At 39.7% G+C, this 17,000-nt stretch overlaps 1 protein-coding gene across 2 annotated transcripts in view; it reads right to left on the bottom strand.

Annotated features, from left to right (window-relative positions):
- Window positions 1-2,733: 2,733 nt before the first annotated feature.
- Window positions 2,734-17,000, bottom strand: part of LRRC4C (leucine rich repeat containing 4C) — a 148,025-nt gene continuing 133,758 nt past the window's right edge. For both annotated transcript variants that reach the window (XM_069968091.1, XM_069968090.1), the window contains exon 2: window positions 2,734-4,759. In XM_069968091.1, coding sequence (XP_069824192.1) covers window positions 2,798-4,717 — 1,920 coding nt within the window. In that variant the 5' untranslated portion in view covers window positions 4,718-4,759 and the 3' untranslated portion in view covers window positions 2,734-2,797. The remainder of the gene's footprint in view (window positions 4,760-17,000) is intronic.

Genomic DNA, 17,000 nt, shown 5'->3' with positions numbered 1-17,000 from the left:
AGTGTATTGCAGAGATAGGCCCCCTGATGTGGTGGGCCCCATAGCAGCCGCTATGGCTGCTACAGTGGTAGTTACGCCCCTGGTTGTATCCATGTTTTTCCAGACTCCCTAGTGCTGTATCCAATTTCTTCAGCCACCGCTATTCAAATGCAGAACAACTGGACTCAAGCATTCTCGAGTTGTGCTCATCTCTAGTTCCTATCAAAAGTGCTGGGGGTCATGGGTGCCGAAGGAACATTCAAACACAAGGAAATGAGCGAAGGCTATCCCATCTGGTCTGATCCCATAGAAGAGCTAATGCAATAAAAACTATAGATAAACTGCTGTGTTTGATAAGAATGCCTTAGGACATACAATGCATCACAGCTTACTCTGTATGGGCCTATCTAGATGCAGACCAGTATTAGTGTCTATCCCCTCCCTTGTCTACAATGGAAATGTGAGCATCAAATTTGGACCATGGCGCAAAGGAAGAAGTTGGCTTGGTGTTATAGATCTTTCTCTTACAACACATAGCTGGGTGTAAGTGCATCACTTACTTGGGGAAGAGATGTTACCAGGATGCACTATGGGAAGAAGACAAGTTTGCGGGACAGTGTGATGGGCAATGTTGAGGGCACAACCTTGTTTCCTGGCGTCATGTGGATGTTACTGTGACCACCTACCTAACTATTGTACACACCAAGTCCCCCTAGTGGCAGCGACCCCTTTACATAGGGTAATGCCCAGGCCACACTGTAGACATTGTTCAGTAATAATTTAAGTAACATGACAAAGAGATCAAGATGGTTCCTCTGCCTCAAGATTCTCCAGATCTCAATCTTATAATTGATCATTTGTGTGATGTGGTTGAGAATCATGGGAGCTGCACATCACACCTTATAGGACTTACAGGATCTTCTGGTGCACCTACCACAGGACACCTTCACAGGTCTATGGAGTCCCAAGGTGTTTTGGTAGCACAAGGAGGACTCGCATGAAATCAAGCTTTAATGTTGTGACCGATCAGTGTACAGTTAACGTTATTAACTTGCCAAACTGTTCAAGTTCAGCATAGTTCCCAGAACCCAAACACTCTGCATTTGACCCCCACCGGATGGAGAAATTTGATGGCTATAGTTATATCCATGTTTTCCAGGACTTCCCAAGGTGACATTCAATTCTCCAGCCACCAGGAGTCAAATGCCGAGCTCTTGGATTTGGAGAACGTTACCGAACCCAAACAGTTTGGCAAGTCTGCTCAACACTAATTATGGAAACCAGATCACTGATCTCAGGAAGAATAGGCAAAGAAGACACTGTCGGCTGATGGTAAATCCTAGGTGCATTGCTCCCTGGGAAACATGAATATGCAAAAAGGTCCATGGAGCCTCAATTATGAGTCTCAAAAAACGGGTCTAGCCATATCTGGCTAGTCCCAAGTTTTGAGACTCGTAACTGAAGCTCTGTGGACCTTTTTTTTTTAATATCAACACTAATTATAATATATTCTGTTATGTAAACATTGAAATCTAGAACATCACTTTTGACATATTACATCTTCTTACCATTGTGGGTTTTTTAGGTCCAACAATTTTTGCTAATCTTAGTGTTTTCTGATGCATAGCTCCTGTTCAGAAATATGGTTAAATGGTAACATTCTGTCTGTCTACAGCTACAAGTAGGGGGAGCCATGGAGAATTCTGAATCCTGTTTTATTATTCTAGCCAATGCTAAAACAGTCTACAGTAAGGTATTAACCTCCTCTTGATCAATAGCAGGTCAACATTTTTCACGCTTTGCCCATCTTTTTTCTGAAAAATTATTCTTGTTATCAGCTTGAGCAGGGATGGGGAACCTTCGGCCCTCCGGCTGTTGCAAAACTACAATTTCCCTAATGCCTGGGCAGCCGAAGCTTTAGCTATTGCAACACCTGGCGGCCGAAGGTTCCCCATCCCTGAGCCTAGAGGATTACCTGGACAATATAATCTGGAACAGAAAGTTTCATGAATTCATCATGGCATAAAGGCACCATAGCCCATAACAATATTTTAGTTAACAACACCATCTTAGCCACCTGATATATTTTTTTTTTTTCTATCACAAAAACGACCTTAAAAAGAAGCTTGCCCGAGTATAGAAAACATTTCTCATTTTATTCATAACCTTCTTGAAGTGTTCGGAGCTACAAATTTGGCTCATTCCAGAGCTGGGTAAATGATCATGGATTCTTACATGTAATTTGTGTAACTTATATTTTTTCAAAGAATATAAATTTTGCAAAATATGGAATAGGTTATAACAAGTAAAATAAAAATAATTGCTCTCTCTCTCTTTCCTCCTCTTGTAAATCGGCTTTCCCTAGAAGACCACTTATAAACCGTTTCCCACGTCAGACAGGGAAACTCTTGTGAAGGATCCCCCTGCTGTAAGGATTTAGGGAAGAAAAAAACATAAACCAATTCAAGCTTTTAGTACACGATTAAAAAAAAGCCCGAACAGATTTGATACAAAAACTTTCTCTACAATTAGGCTGTCCCGGAGGAATTTAGGTTGTAAATTCCTATGGAAAATATGAGAGCTGGGGTTAAACCAAGCATAGCCAACATATCTGGAGGAATACACGGGATTTCGATAGTTTTAGATCACAATAGAATTTTTAATAAATAAATTTCTTTGTTTTTTTTTTATTATTTCTTTTTTTTTTTTATGTAAAGACACTTTTTATTGGAAACAGTAGATTTAGCCCAGTCTTTTACGTTCCTTTTTTAATATAAATTGTCTGTTTTTGCTCATAGTCTGCCGCACCGTAGAATGTTTAAATCTGGGTCTCCTGTACATTGTCTTTTGAGCTGGCGCGAATCAATAAAGGTTCATGCACAGAACTGTGTATTGAATTTATTGTGTTCACTGTTGTCGTGTGATTAAAAGGAGACTTATAAGAGTTATAGTGGTTTAAATGCTCATGTTCTATTGCGGGCATAGGCAAGTGACTCTCGATAGGCGTATCTGCTGTGAGTTCATCATCCACATTTATAATCTCAACAGTCCGCGTTGGAGCGTGATGGTTCTTCCTATGGTGCTGCTTCCTCATCTTGTAGAAAATAACCAACATGACAGCTGCCATAAGAGTGATGGCCACAAAACAGCCAATAATAATTTTGGTGGTCTTCATAACCTCGTCAATCCCTGGCATTCCACTGTTTGCATCTGTAATTGGGATGGTATAGGGCTTCTCTGTGGATCTTGTGCTCTGTGGCATAAGCGAGGTGGTTGCATTTGTGGTTTCCCAGTCAATAACCGGTGTAGGACCCACGTGATGTTCTGTGGTCCTCGCCTCATCCTGAGATGGTTCCATAGTCTCTACAGTGACGGTGGAAAAGTAAGTGTAACCATTATCGGTCGCAGTCACATTCAGTATCGCCGAGGCAGTGGTGTTACCTGCTGAATTACTCACTATGCATGTGTACAATCCTGTATCCCGCACTGTAACATTAGTAAAATTTAACGTGCCATCGTTGAGCACAGAAATACGGACTTTGTAGGCCCCATGGGTCATGATTGATCCATTCGGAGTAATCCAGCTAACGTAAGTCAATGACGTGGATGCCCGACATTTGAGTTCGGCAGCCATCCCCTCTGTAACATTCAGATCAGTGGGTGGCTCCACAATCACAGGGGCGTAACAAGTAAAATAATTCTGGTCCAACTCTGCAATGTGAGTACCTTTCAAACTGGGGGGAGTGGCGCAACGAGCACAACATGTACTGCCAGTGGTGACTATCTCCTTCAACCACCAACTAAGCCAAAGTATGTCACAGTTGCAGTTCCAAGGATTGTGGTGCAACTGAATCCTTTGCAAGTTATGGAGAGGTGTGAACAGGTCGTGAGGCAGTAACGTTAGGTTATTATGTGCCAAATTAAGCTCCACAAGAGACTGTAGGTCATCGAATGCATTCCTCTCAATGACCTGAATTTGGGAATGCATAATCCAAAGTTTTTGCAGATGGGTTAACCCTTGGAACGATCCTGGTCTGAGAATGGAAAGGTGATTCCCAGAAAGATCTAGCTCGTCTAGTTTTACAAGGGGGGTGAGATTAGGGATTTCTCTTAGGTTGCACATCCCAAGGTTCAAATACTTAAGGTTTGAAAGCCCTTCAAATGCTCCTTCGGAAATATAGGATAACCTTTTCATCTCCCCCAAATCCAACCTACGTAGCGAAGGGATGCGATTAAAAGCATATGATGGAATGCTTTCTATGGGATTGTTTCTCAGCCAAAGTTCTTTCAGTTTTGACAAATATTCAAAAGCTCCATTGGGAATGGTGGTCAATCGATTGTCGAACAGTTCCAACGTGTTTAGGTTTGCCAAGCCATTGAAGGCCCCAATTTCAATCGTCCTAATGTGATTCCTGCTCAACTGTAAAACTTCTAAGTGTCGTAAGTGTTTAAAACTGTCCACTTTGATTATTTGGATCTGGTTTTCATGAAGGTTCAGCTGCCTTGTGTTGGTAGATATACCATCTGGGACTTCGCGCAGGTTCCTTCTCGTGCAAATGACTTTGCTAAACTGGTTACTGCAGGAACATACAGAAGGGCAGGTTTGAGCCCTAACCAAGCCGGCCACCACGAGAAGCTGAAGAGCCAACAGCACAATAAAAAGGGGGTCAAATAAGGCCCTGTTGAACCTAGGACCTATCATCATCTGCTGTGGATGTAATGTCATCTTGTTCAACATTCATACTTTGTGCGTGTTTGGTCCTTCTGGAGTTCCAGTATTCTGCAAGAAAAGAGAAAAGAAAGCTAACATTAGTGCCTGTTAATGGTAGCCCAAAATACATTAGGTACATGATCATGACTTACATTTGGTTACAAGCAACTAGGCTTATTTAGCAAACTGTAACGTAATACTGTCCGACAGCTAAAACCTTAAATTCCACCCATAAAGTAAGCCTGTAGACTTCTGTAGGCTTTCCTTGTTCAACTTTTGATGTTTTCCACTTTCCCTATTGCTTTCATGTTGCCTGAACCACAAGTCATCATATTGTAGAAGTCCCCAGTGGCCTCCTCCTTCCCCACTAGCCACAATCCCTGTTTGGATGGGATTTTGGGAGGGATCAATCAGTCATGGCTGGCGGTGTATGTTCAGGCAAAATGAAAGAAATAACAGGTTCACTTAAACATAGTTTACATATGAATACATGCTGTTCTATAGCAAGTAGCAAGTACAGTAAGGTTCATTCACGGACATTTTTGGGCTAAAGCTTGCCATACACATTAGATAGCTATGGGCACTTATGGGGTATGTTGAAATCAAACTGCCCAGTCCCTCCCCCCCCCCGAACCATCTACCTACAGGTGAAAGTTGGGTTGCACCTACACACATTAGGTGGCTAGACAGTCCTGCCAAAACGAAATGAAAAGGACATATTGTGGATAGTTGATGAGTATCTGATTGGTAGAAATCTTACAACTGGGATCCCTCCCGCCAATCAAGAGGACCCATATCCATTCTGGTTGGAGGAGCAGTCATACATACACACCGCAACTAGCTATCTTTGACAGCTGAATTGGCCCAATCACTTCACCAGTCAACCAGGAATTTTTAGACCTTCGTCTTAGTGATTGGTAAAGGTCCTACTAGGCAAAATTGCCAGCAACCTAAAACTCATCTGGAAGCCGAACTCTAAATGTCAGTCAGGGAAGTGAAACAGTGTGTCAGCCTATGGCACTTAAGCAGCATGGCACCACCTCTTTGACGCTACAGAAAATAAAAAAATAAAAAATTATAAGTTTTTAAATACAGGTGGTGGAATCAAAGGTACTACACTCTTCATCGCTGTAAAGGTTTCCTGTCCATACATCAATATCATCCAACCAATATTTATGTCTCCTGGCTTCTCCCATACAAATGAACAATCTGCATGACTGAATGGGGTGGGCTCTGGCCTATTTCTCTTAGATTAATAGGATTTGTTGTGGAAAACCCATCATGCTCAACCATTTGATGCGCCCCATACACCTTATATTGGTGGGTTAGCCAACCAGTGATGGCAGGTTTGGCTGACTTTTAGTGGGAACCTTTACAACTATGTATGACTGCTATCAGCTTGTTTCAGCTCCAGGAAGCAACTCATTGCCTTTAACACATTAACTAATTACACATTATGGTGCAAATTATTATTATATAGTTCAAATCTAAATGCGGGCAACAATCAAACGATCAACGAGAAATCGTTCATTGTTTGTTCGGTGCTGACACCAAAATCATCTCTAATCGTTCACTAATTGTTGGCTCTAATTCCACATTTGTTTGCTGTAATTCCACAATCGTTTTTGAAATTTCGCATTTGTTTACACATTTTTCAGTGTATTTCCATATCGTTCCTTCATTTGCTGGGATCAGATGGAGTAAACTATTGCAGCAACGATCGTAACTTCCGCCTATCGTTCTGTGCAATATGGTGAACAATTTCAGGTTAGCAATAAACGATCTTGTTTGCGATAGTTTATTGTTAGTCGTTAAAAATTGCTTTGTCTAAGGGCCGATATTTAGGAGCAAGCGAGCACCGACCTGTCAGATAAGCACTCGCTTGCTCCTCATTTCCCGCTTGCTGTCAGTGTTATTACACGCACCAACAACAAGACGGAAGCTGTGGGTGGCCCTATTCCACAGAGTGACGTCCAACAGACCATTGTTATCGGTGTATTTTTATTTTCAACACGTTGAAAGACAACGATCAGCTGAAAGTGAGCATTTCCAAGTCCTAATAACACCATGTTGTGTGAGCGCTGTGTAATAGAGCTGATGGTTATACTGACCCCAAGCGTTAGGATGACTTCTTTAATGCAATAAGCACAGATATATTTCTATGTAACTTGATGGGTTATTCATATATGACATCCCAGTTATATCCAGAGCTCAATGTCTTCCATTATACATGGGGTCAGTATACTCATCAGCTCTATTACACAGCGCTCACACAACATGGTGTTAATAGGACTTGGAAATGGCCAGTTAAGCGCAGAGAGAGGCTACTGGTGTGGGATTCTTTTTGATCAGTAAAGCTTTCCCACTGCTTACACTATACAAAACAGGTTCCTGCAATCTTTGAATGCTGATTCATTGTAACCCACAGCCCTGGGTTGACTTCCAATCTGCAGCTCACCGTACAGCCCCTTCTTCTGTACAGATTAATGAAATGTCCTATGAATCAGACACAAGTGAAGTCTTATAGCAGCTCAAAGCACATTCATAAAGCAGAGCACCAAAATGCATAATGCATGCGTATAGCGGTATAACAAACTACGTAGCAGCAAAGGTTGTTCGACATTAAGCAAAATGTAGTTTTCCTTTTTACAGGGAATAAAAAAAAAAGCCTTGTTACAAAAAGAAAATTTATTATTTAGATCAGACCTGTAGTTCAGAACTGTGGCGCCATGTAAAGTTTTTATAATTTATGATGTTCACTTGAGCTAAAAGGTTTTTCTCAGCTGAATAATAAAAGTAAGGCTGGTATAAGGGGGGATGGCAAACTAGGCATTAGTCCAGGACTCTCGTTTACTGGGAGGCACACCTGTATAGAAACTCTAACAGCAAGTATAAGTTATTTTTTAATTCTATATGGGGGTACTATTCTAGAACTGAACTGATACGTGAGAACTATATGGCAGTATTACTATATGCACTATAGAGTTTTATTATGTGGGCGTTGTATGACGTGGGTTGTATATGAAACTTTTATCTTAGCACTTTATGGCGGTACTATGTGGCTCAAAAGTATTAATTATTATTTAGGCATCTAAAAGTTGTATGATAAGGGTTTTATATTGAAGTTTTATCTTAGCACTATATGGCAGTATTATTTAGGCTGATACATATATATTAATTGGGCATTATGAAGTTGTACTATGTAGGTTTTATAAAGATATTGTGTCTTAGCACTAAATGGCAGTATTACATGGGCTTATATATATATTACATATTAGTTTGGCATTATAGCGTTTAACTATGTAGATTGTATATTGGAGTTTTATCTTCGCACTATATTACCTGGGCTTGTACGTATTACATTTTAATTGGGTAATATAAAGTTGTATTCTGTGGGTTGTATGTACAAACTTAGCACTATATGATGGCATTAAATTCAGGAATTAATTTGTCTCATTAGGTTTCAACTATATGGCAATATTATACAAACTCTTTAAAAAAGCATTATTTAGATGATGCATATTTGTTGTGCACTATTTACGTTGTAGTATGAAGTAAGAAGTGGACTGTATTGTGTTAGTTTTACCTTAGCATTATATGGCAGTACTGTGTCTGCTAATTTCTGGAGTTGAATTGTATCATACTCTGTCGACTATTTGGTAGTAATATGTCAACTCTTTAGGAAAGTATCATTTTGGTGTTATATATTAGATAGTTACTATGTGGTGGCATTATGTTATTTGTATATGGAAATTTTGTCTCAGCATTATGTGGTTGTATTATGCACACTAAATTCAGGCGTTGAATTATATGGAACTATATGGCAGTGGCATATTATGAGCACTCTTTAAGAAAGAAACATTTAGATGCGGCATATTAATTGTGCACTATATGGTAATATCATGTGACTTGTATTATGGCAGTTTTACCTTACCATAATATGATGGTATTATGTACAATAAACTGACAAGATAAATTGCTTTATTAAGTATAGGCTCAATGACAGTATTATATGCACCCTTTAAGAGAGTTTTATTATAATGCATATTAGTTGGCTACTTTACAGTTGAATTATGTGAGTTGTATATGAAATATTTGTCTCATTATGTGCATTCATTTGCAAATTTTAATTAAATTATTAGAGTACATGACAGTATTATATGGACTCCTTACAAGTATTATTTTGACGCTGAATTAACTACTATATAGGGGTATAATGTGAGTTGTATATGAAAGTATCAAATATGACGGTATTATATATGAAGCATTATATGACACTTATATGACAATTATGTGCACTAAATGCAGGAGTTGAATCATATTATTCGGTGAGAAGTATATGACAGTGTTATAAGACTGATGAAGTATTATCAAGATTGATACATTACTGTATGTTATATGGCAGTTTTGTCGTAGCACTACATGGTGGTAGGATAAAAAACTGGGTGAGGTGATGTTTTGGGGAGATAGCAGCCATGTTTATCTAGGTTCCACCTTAAATATTAGTTAGCATTTACTATGGGATACATGTGGCCCCTTTTTTAAGGTGGTACTGCAATTAATACTGTTAGATACTCTTCTTTTTTCCTTCTTTTTTTTTAGCCTTTAAGGCATTAGTTCTTGGAAGTGTCTCCCTTGGGCGCTTTCTCGGGAGCATCATTAAGACTTCTAATTAAAATTAAAGCCACACTCACACTTTTACATAAACCATTGATTAAAGACTAATTTCTGAAAATTGCCAGCATGCTCATCAGGCTGATACAAAGCTGAATAAATCAGGAGGAAAATTCTTAAAGGGAACACACTCTATTTGCCAGTATAGATTAATGTAACAAAGTATTGAGTGAAACGCGTTAGAACAATTTATTGCTTTCAGAAAATCAATGGCATCTGGGGAGGGCATTGGATCTCATTAAGATGTGAGAGCTTTAATAAGCAACCTTAAGGCAGAACAAGAAAAAAAAAAAATTAAAATGCTAAAAAAAGCAAAAAAAAAAAAACAAACAAACAATATATTAAAAATAGTAAATCTCTAAAAAAATAAAAATTAGAAGCAAATAGTGGAAAATGTGATACACATGAACAAATTTTTGAAATTGTGAATGATAAATTACCATAAAGTAGAATGCATTACCATATGATTTACATATAATTAACTGGTGTAATTAGATACATAAATTGTTACAAAACAGAAATTAGGTTGCTTTTTCACTCAGCTCATAAATAAGGGACTGTTCGGCTAGACGCCATCTTGGAGGAAGTGTGTGCGCATGGATACAAGAAGAAAAGAGGGGCACACACACACATATTAGGGATCAGAACATCAATATAAATATGTATGTTTATTTTTTTCAGTTATTTATTTTTACTTATTTTGATTTTGTTTATTTATTTTGACTTTAAAAAATAAATAAATGTGAATATATATGTATGTATGTGTGTATGTATGTATGTATCTATCTATATATATATATATATATATATATATATATATATATATATATATATATATATTTATATATATATTGGAACTTTTATCTGGTGAGGTTTTTATTATTTTTATTCATCATTTTGATCACTTTTTGTTCCAAGTTCTTTGGGATGCGAAATAACAAACTGATGCCAATTCTGCCATTGAGTTTTTGTTTTGTCCCCCCCCCCCCCCCCCATTTTTTACTATGGCGTTTAATGTGGTGGATAAATGCCTAAATATCCCAGTCACCGTTGACCATGACTTCTATGTTTTCAAATTATAAGGAACAAAAGTTAGCTCTGGTTCTGGTGACTGTGGCTGTAAGTTGCTGGTAACAAATGGCCGACATTCTGTACGTTAAAGAGTATTAGGGGGTTAATCTGTCTATGAGAAAAAAGTGGAAGAAGAAAACTGTGCAACCAGACTGAATATCAAATTTCTTAAGGGTATACTCAAATTTTTCCATACCTTTGCTCCATTCATACTCGAACAGGATATTTCAGCCCTTTTTAAAGATTAAGTGGTTCTATATAGAATGAATAGAGGGCCATGGTGGCCATGCAGGTGTGTCGAGTAAAGATGAGAAAGTTTAGGCTGGATCGCTTGTCATTTTAATACTGGAGGCTGATGAAGTTGGGAGTTCTGGAAACATGGATACAGCCTATAGCCTATGGCTTTTTCCATATTTTCCAGGACTCCGTAGGGCTGCATCCAACTTTGTCAGCCATCGGTATTCAAATGATGAGCGATCCGACTCGAGCATGCTTTTCTTTAGCATTGAGTATTCCATTCATTAGGGCTCATGCACACTGAACAAAAGAGGTGGATTTTTGAGCGGATTCCGCACAAAATTCCGCTAAAAAATCCGCCTGTTTAAATTGAGAAAAGCACTTTGCGCTGTGCTTTTCACACTGCAGAATTTCCGCCCGTAAATTTATGTCGCTTTCTGCCCAAAGAAGTGACATGTTACTTGTTTGGGCGTATTCCGCTAGTGGAATCCTATCAAAGTCAATGGGGTTTGAATTCTGCTTTAAATTCCGCTCAAATTCTGCTGGATTTCTGCTCAAATTCAGCTTCTATTTTGCCAGAGCAGAATAGAAGAGGAATTTTAAAGCAGAAATCTGCTCGCTCCATTGTGTGCACTGACATGTCAGTTTCTTGCGGCGCTGCTAGGGATCCTGGCTGGAGTGTATACTATGTGTATACACTCCAGCTGGAATTCCATAGGTGGCAATGGCATGCATATTTTTGTTATAATGTCGGCCGTTGTTGCAATCGGCAACAGCAGCCGTAGTTTTATGAAAATATACATAGTGTGAAAATAGCCTTAAGCTTTAAAGGGGTTATCCAGCGCTACAAAAACATGGCCACTTTTTCCCCTCTCTTGTCTCCAGTTTGGGTGTGGTTTTGAAACTCAGTTCAATTGAAGTAAATGGAGCTTAATTGCAAACTGCACCTGAACTGGAGACAACAGTAGGGGGGAAAGTGGCCATGTTTTTGTAGTATCGGATAACCCCTTTAAACATTATGTTAGGGCAAAAAAAAATTCTGTAGCAAAAACGAAAAACAAAAAATAAAATAAAAATGAGCTTTTATTTTTCCTTTATATAGTACGTCAATTTTTTTCTTTGTGATCAAGGAATGAGAGTAATTTCCTAGTGGAATTCAATGCAATAAAAATAAAGCAATCGGATTGTATAACTAAAGATAACGGTAAAACGGTATGAAATAAACAGTGTAGATTGAGCAGTGGAAATATACTATATATAGGCTGAGTATATATAGGCATGCATCATCGTATATGGCTATCATATAGGGACACTCAAGATCCCCATTCTCTGGATCGGTGGAGGTCCCGGTGATCAAATACAGAAGAGGTAGGGAACATTGTCTCTCCAGCTGTTGCAAAACTACAACTCCCATCATGCCTGTCCAAGCATGATGGGAATTTTTGTTTCACGACAGCAAGGTTCCCTGCCCTTGAAATATAGGTATAGGTCATCTGGGGGGTTACCTTTTTACATCTCCTTTGGTTAGAACATGTCATTAAATTGGAAGTTGAAGCAGGGCTCTTCTAGTTTCACCCTTCCCCCGGCATAGAACTTCCCGGAGGGCCCCTTTAATAAACCTGCCCCTATAACACCTACAGCTGTTTCTAGTGTATATAAATATATATATTTTTTTTATCAGGTATACATTTATACATTTGCGCCAATGTTTTCACTTATACTTAAAGCAGCTTGTACGCTCCATCCTTGAAAACTCCTGTTTTTCCCGCATTACCTTTAGAAGTTTCCATGGTTACCAAGGACGGGAAGTTTAAGCATGGCTGGCTGAAATCCAAGCTATAATATAGCAGTTACTTCTCCGCTCTTTGTGGTAGGATGAAGTAATCTATTTATTCCAAAAGCAATCACACTAAAATGTTCCTCAATTCAGGTGCCTAATGGCGTCCCTCTAATGGAATGGAAGGGAATTGTTTCGGAATAGTTCGAGAGTTCACATTCTTTCGACATATTATCGCCGCAGTCTCGCTTCCCATGTAGATTGGAAATTCAGAAAGTGAAGGTTTAGCCGCAGATGAGAAGCTCGGCGTACACATTGTGTAGGATGAAATACCGTATGTAGGCGGCAACACTGATGTCTTAGTGACTAGCGACGCCAGAATGTCACACCGCCACAAAGTGTTAGGCTACGTTCTCACCGCATATTTTCTCTTTTCTTCAATTTTTTTTTTCTGGAATATTTCCCTTTTTAGACATGGTGTTGGCCATTCATCAAAACTGATTTGCGCCCTTGCGTCCCTGTGGACTAAGTGACAAATCAATTATCTATAAGTAGTTCCGATATGTAGTGAAATTTTTTTCTGTCAATTTCATTCCCCATTGTATATTTAGCCCATTATAGCCAAACATTGAACTGCGGCGTAATATAGTTAGTTAGGATTGAGCATGTACAGCCTAAGAACTGAGCTTAGGGGCCGTGGAAGGATGCAAGTGAATGGGAGAGCGAGAGATTGGCACCTATCTGTAGTGCCTGCAGAAGGCGCAAATAATCACATGGCCATGACGCAAGAACAATCCATGTATTGTTCCTGCAGCAATTTAAAGGTGAAATCTGGGCAATTTTAAATTTTGGCAGCTGGTAGGGGCAGGGGGGAATTTTGATAACGAATAGGGACTGACCTCTCCTCGTGCCCATGGTGAGTGGTGAGAGTGGCCTGGGGACCCCAACCAGGCTCTAGGATCATGGGACTGCACACGTCACAACTAGAGATGAGTGAACCGGGTTCGGGTTTGAGTCCATCCAAGCCCGAACTTTTGGCATTTGATTAGCGGGGGCTGCTGAACTTGGATAAAGCTCTAAGGTTGTCTGGAAAACCTGGATACAGCCAATGACTATATCCATGTTTTCCACATAGCCTTAGGGCTTTATCCAACTTTAGCAGCCGCCGCTAATCAAATGCCGAAAGTTCGGGCTCGGATGGACTCGAGCATGCTCCAGGTTCGCTCATCTCTAGTCACAACCCAGCTGATGGATTGGCCGCTCAGCCAGTCAGTGACTGGGACGAGACTACACATTGGCTGGAGGGCCTGTCTATCAGTCGAGACACACATCAACTCAGGGGAAAATGTCTTCTGGAGAGGGGGTCACGAGGCTGGTCCCAGCGCTCACCGCTGCCATGGGGAGAGATAAGTTCCTACTCATTGTCAAATTTCCCCCTACTCCTACTTGCTGCTGGATTTTAAAAATGGCCGAACTTCTCCTTTAAAAGTATTGCTGGCAGTCGCAAAGGGATATATGCAGCCAATAGCTACAGTTTATATAAAAGTTGCGATCAGCTGATGTTTGGGCATTTACCTGCTCCTCAGCACTTTTACATGGGCCAAATTTCAGCCGTAGGTGAGTTTTATTGCCGATAATTGGTAAAAGGGCTTTAACAGTATCTAGTACCCCATAACCGTAGAAATAACCCCCTATTCACCAAGGACTTCATAGCAGGAATGGAATGCGATGTATAAATATATATATGACATATAAGCAACCTCTGTCTCTATAAGGTGCACCACCATGTATTGGTACCATGTAGTGGTTACTATGTAAAACTATACAGTTAACCATCAGGAGTTAAAGGGGGTATTCTATCTCAGCCTGTAACCACCTATATGGGGATAGGAGTTCCCCCTTTAACGCAGCCAGACCTCCAGTACAGCTATAAAGACATGGCAGATCCTATTGAAGAAATAGTAGTAGTTGTACTGTACTAGCAGCAGTAATATTAGAGATGAGCTAAAGAGACGGAAATTTTCAGGCAAGCTTGTTAAGATTCGCAAATCAAATCTTAACGCATTTCATTAAAACAGCAAAACTTTAGTAGCTACAATACTGGGACTATTACAGAAGGGGGAATTTGTTAAAGCATGTTGTTGTAAAAGTGTCAGAAATCGGTAAATCACAATTTAAAAAAAAAGTCAATCAGCCAGTCACTCATCCAATTTCCGCCATTCCTCTCCTCTCTGTCCCTATATCACTCTTTTAGTCTCTCCCTGCTCGGCTGTAACTATCTGCTGCCATCCTGCTCTCTCCTCCACACACAGCCGACTCTGTTACCTCCGCCTTATATAGAGGGGGAGGTGCTGACATCACAGAGGGGCCTGCAGCTGATTGGCCGCCTCCGTTATTAAACCTCCTTATATAGAGGGAAGGGGTGCTGACATCACAGAGGGGCTTGCAGCTGATTGGACGGGCGCTAGGGATTATGCTTAATCCCTTTCTCCTGCCCGATGATGCTTTGGAGAGCATGTGCGGCCGCCATTTTTTTTTTTTTTTTGTGAATTTCCTTAACAAATCAGTGGGAATTCGCTTCGCTCATCTCCAGTAATAATATAAGGAAAAGCTATAGTGGTAGCAGTAGCATCATCTATAGTACTAGTACTATGATGCTTTTTATGTGTATTATACAGCGCTGCACAGAGCATATTTATTCATTCACATCTGTCTGGGCACCGGTAAAGTTCAGACCCGATTCCCCAATCACAGACACACAGGCTAAATTAACCCAGATGCCAGGTAACTAGCAATATGTTTTTGGGCTGTGGGAAGGGGGAGGGGGTTATTAATCTGTACTGAAGCCAGTGAGTTATAAAACCATAGACCCTTAATTCAGATCCATCAATAAAAAAACAGTCCATTAAATTACAAGGTCCAGATTGCAGATTTGCCCACATAAAAGTCAATAGAGTTGTATTACAGCTCCAAATTTTTCAGCTCCATTGACTTCTGTGGGAGGAATATGGATCCGTATTATGTGCGGTGGGTGACACAGGTATAAAGGATGAAGGCTAAATTCACACATGCAAAACCTGACGCAGAAACGTCTGTGATTTAAAATCGATTGTTGAGGTTGTATGCGTGTAGATTTCTGCTAGATTCATTCAGACGAATGGAACAGCGGCAGAATTTACTTCAATAAATCTGCCGGGCGTGAATTCCCCCTTGAATGGGGGGGGGGGGGGCACAGTGTGTTTGTTCATTGTTGCACAAAATTTAAGTGAAAAAAAAAAAAAAAGCAACAAATACACTTGATTAAAAATCTAGTGTTTTGTGTCTACAGCTCTTATGATGACCTATGTGTCTCCATAGTTACAGACTACAAACAAACCTAGTGTAGTCTGAAGCTGAAATCATATGTAGGATATGGAGTCCCAAATGATTCCAGGCTCAGACTACACTAGGTTTGTTTGTAGTCTGTAACCATGGAGATTTACACCCAATTTAATCCAGACTTTTCAAGACAATAAAAAGTGGGGTAACCTAAATCTTGATTTTTTTTTTTTAACCAGTTAACCAGTAAGTTTTACAAAGATGAATTAGGGTGACTAAAATATTACAAAAGTATACATAACCTTCAAAGGCAGCAGATACTTTTAGAATAATTATGCAATAAAAATTGACCAAGATGTTCCCAGATTTTATAGTCACACATATTGTACATACAATAAATCTCACGCTCTAATTTACCCATAATAAGTCATACAAACAATCAATATCAATTAGGTGGATTTTCATGGAAATGACAGACTACAGAATAAATCAATGTCAGCTCTATGCCGACCGCACTCATATCCCTTAGGCCCGACTAAGTTTTGACTGGCTTTTTTTTTTTTTTTTGGGGGGGGGGGGCATAAATTTGATGGGGGAAAAAAAAGAGGATTAGGGCAAAAATAAAAATTTGAATGATGGCAACAGTGCCAAAAGAGCCACCTAAGGTTCAGTTTTTGGCATGTATGTGGAATACATCTAGGAAGTTTCTCACACTGCTGTAGCGCTCAATGCATTCCCAAAGAACATCGTTTCATACATTGACTTTCTGGGATTCAGTCAGATCTTTCTCCTCCCACTACGTGGCAAGTTTTATGGTCAAGAAAGTGCAATGGAGGGAAATAGAGTCAAGTTCCTCTGTACAGGACATTCTAGCCAGGAATTCAGCCAACTCTATCTCCTTCCAACTATGTGGGAAGGGTTATAGTTAAGAAAGTGCAGTGGTGAGAGATAGAGTTGAGTTCATGTTCCTGTGTACAGAACACTCTAGCTAGGAATTTAGCCAACTCAACAACTATGTGGGAAAGGTTATAGTCAGGAAAGTGCAGTAGAGTAAAGTAGAGTAGGCTGAATTCCTGGCTAGAGTGTCCTTTACACGGGAAGAGGAAGCCTGCTACAAGATGTACACCAGACAGGGCTGAAGAGAACAGACAGTTTGCATCACCAGCAAAAAAAAAAGGAGTAAAATATCTTTATTTGCCAAATGTTTAGAGGGCCCCTTTAAGGAAACTTTCA

This window comes from Dendropsophus ebraccatus, chromosome 4 (genome assembly GCF_027789765.1).
Source record: "Dendropsophus ebraccatus isolate aDenEbr1 chromosome 4, aDenEbr1.pat, whole genome shotgun sequence".
Taxonomy (NCBI): domain Eukaryota; kingdom Metazoa; phylum Chordata; class Amphibia; order Anura; family Hylidae; genus Dendropsophus; species Dendropsophus ebraccatus.
Note: the sequence above shows the minus strand (reverse complement) of the source record. Positions and strands in the feature narration are given on the sequence as shown.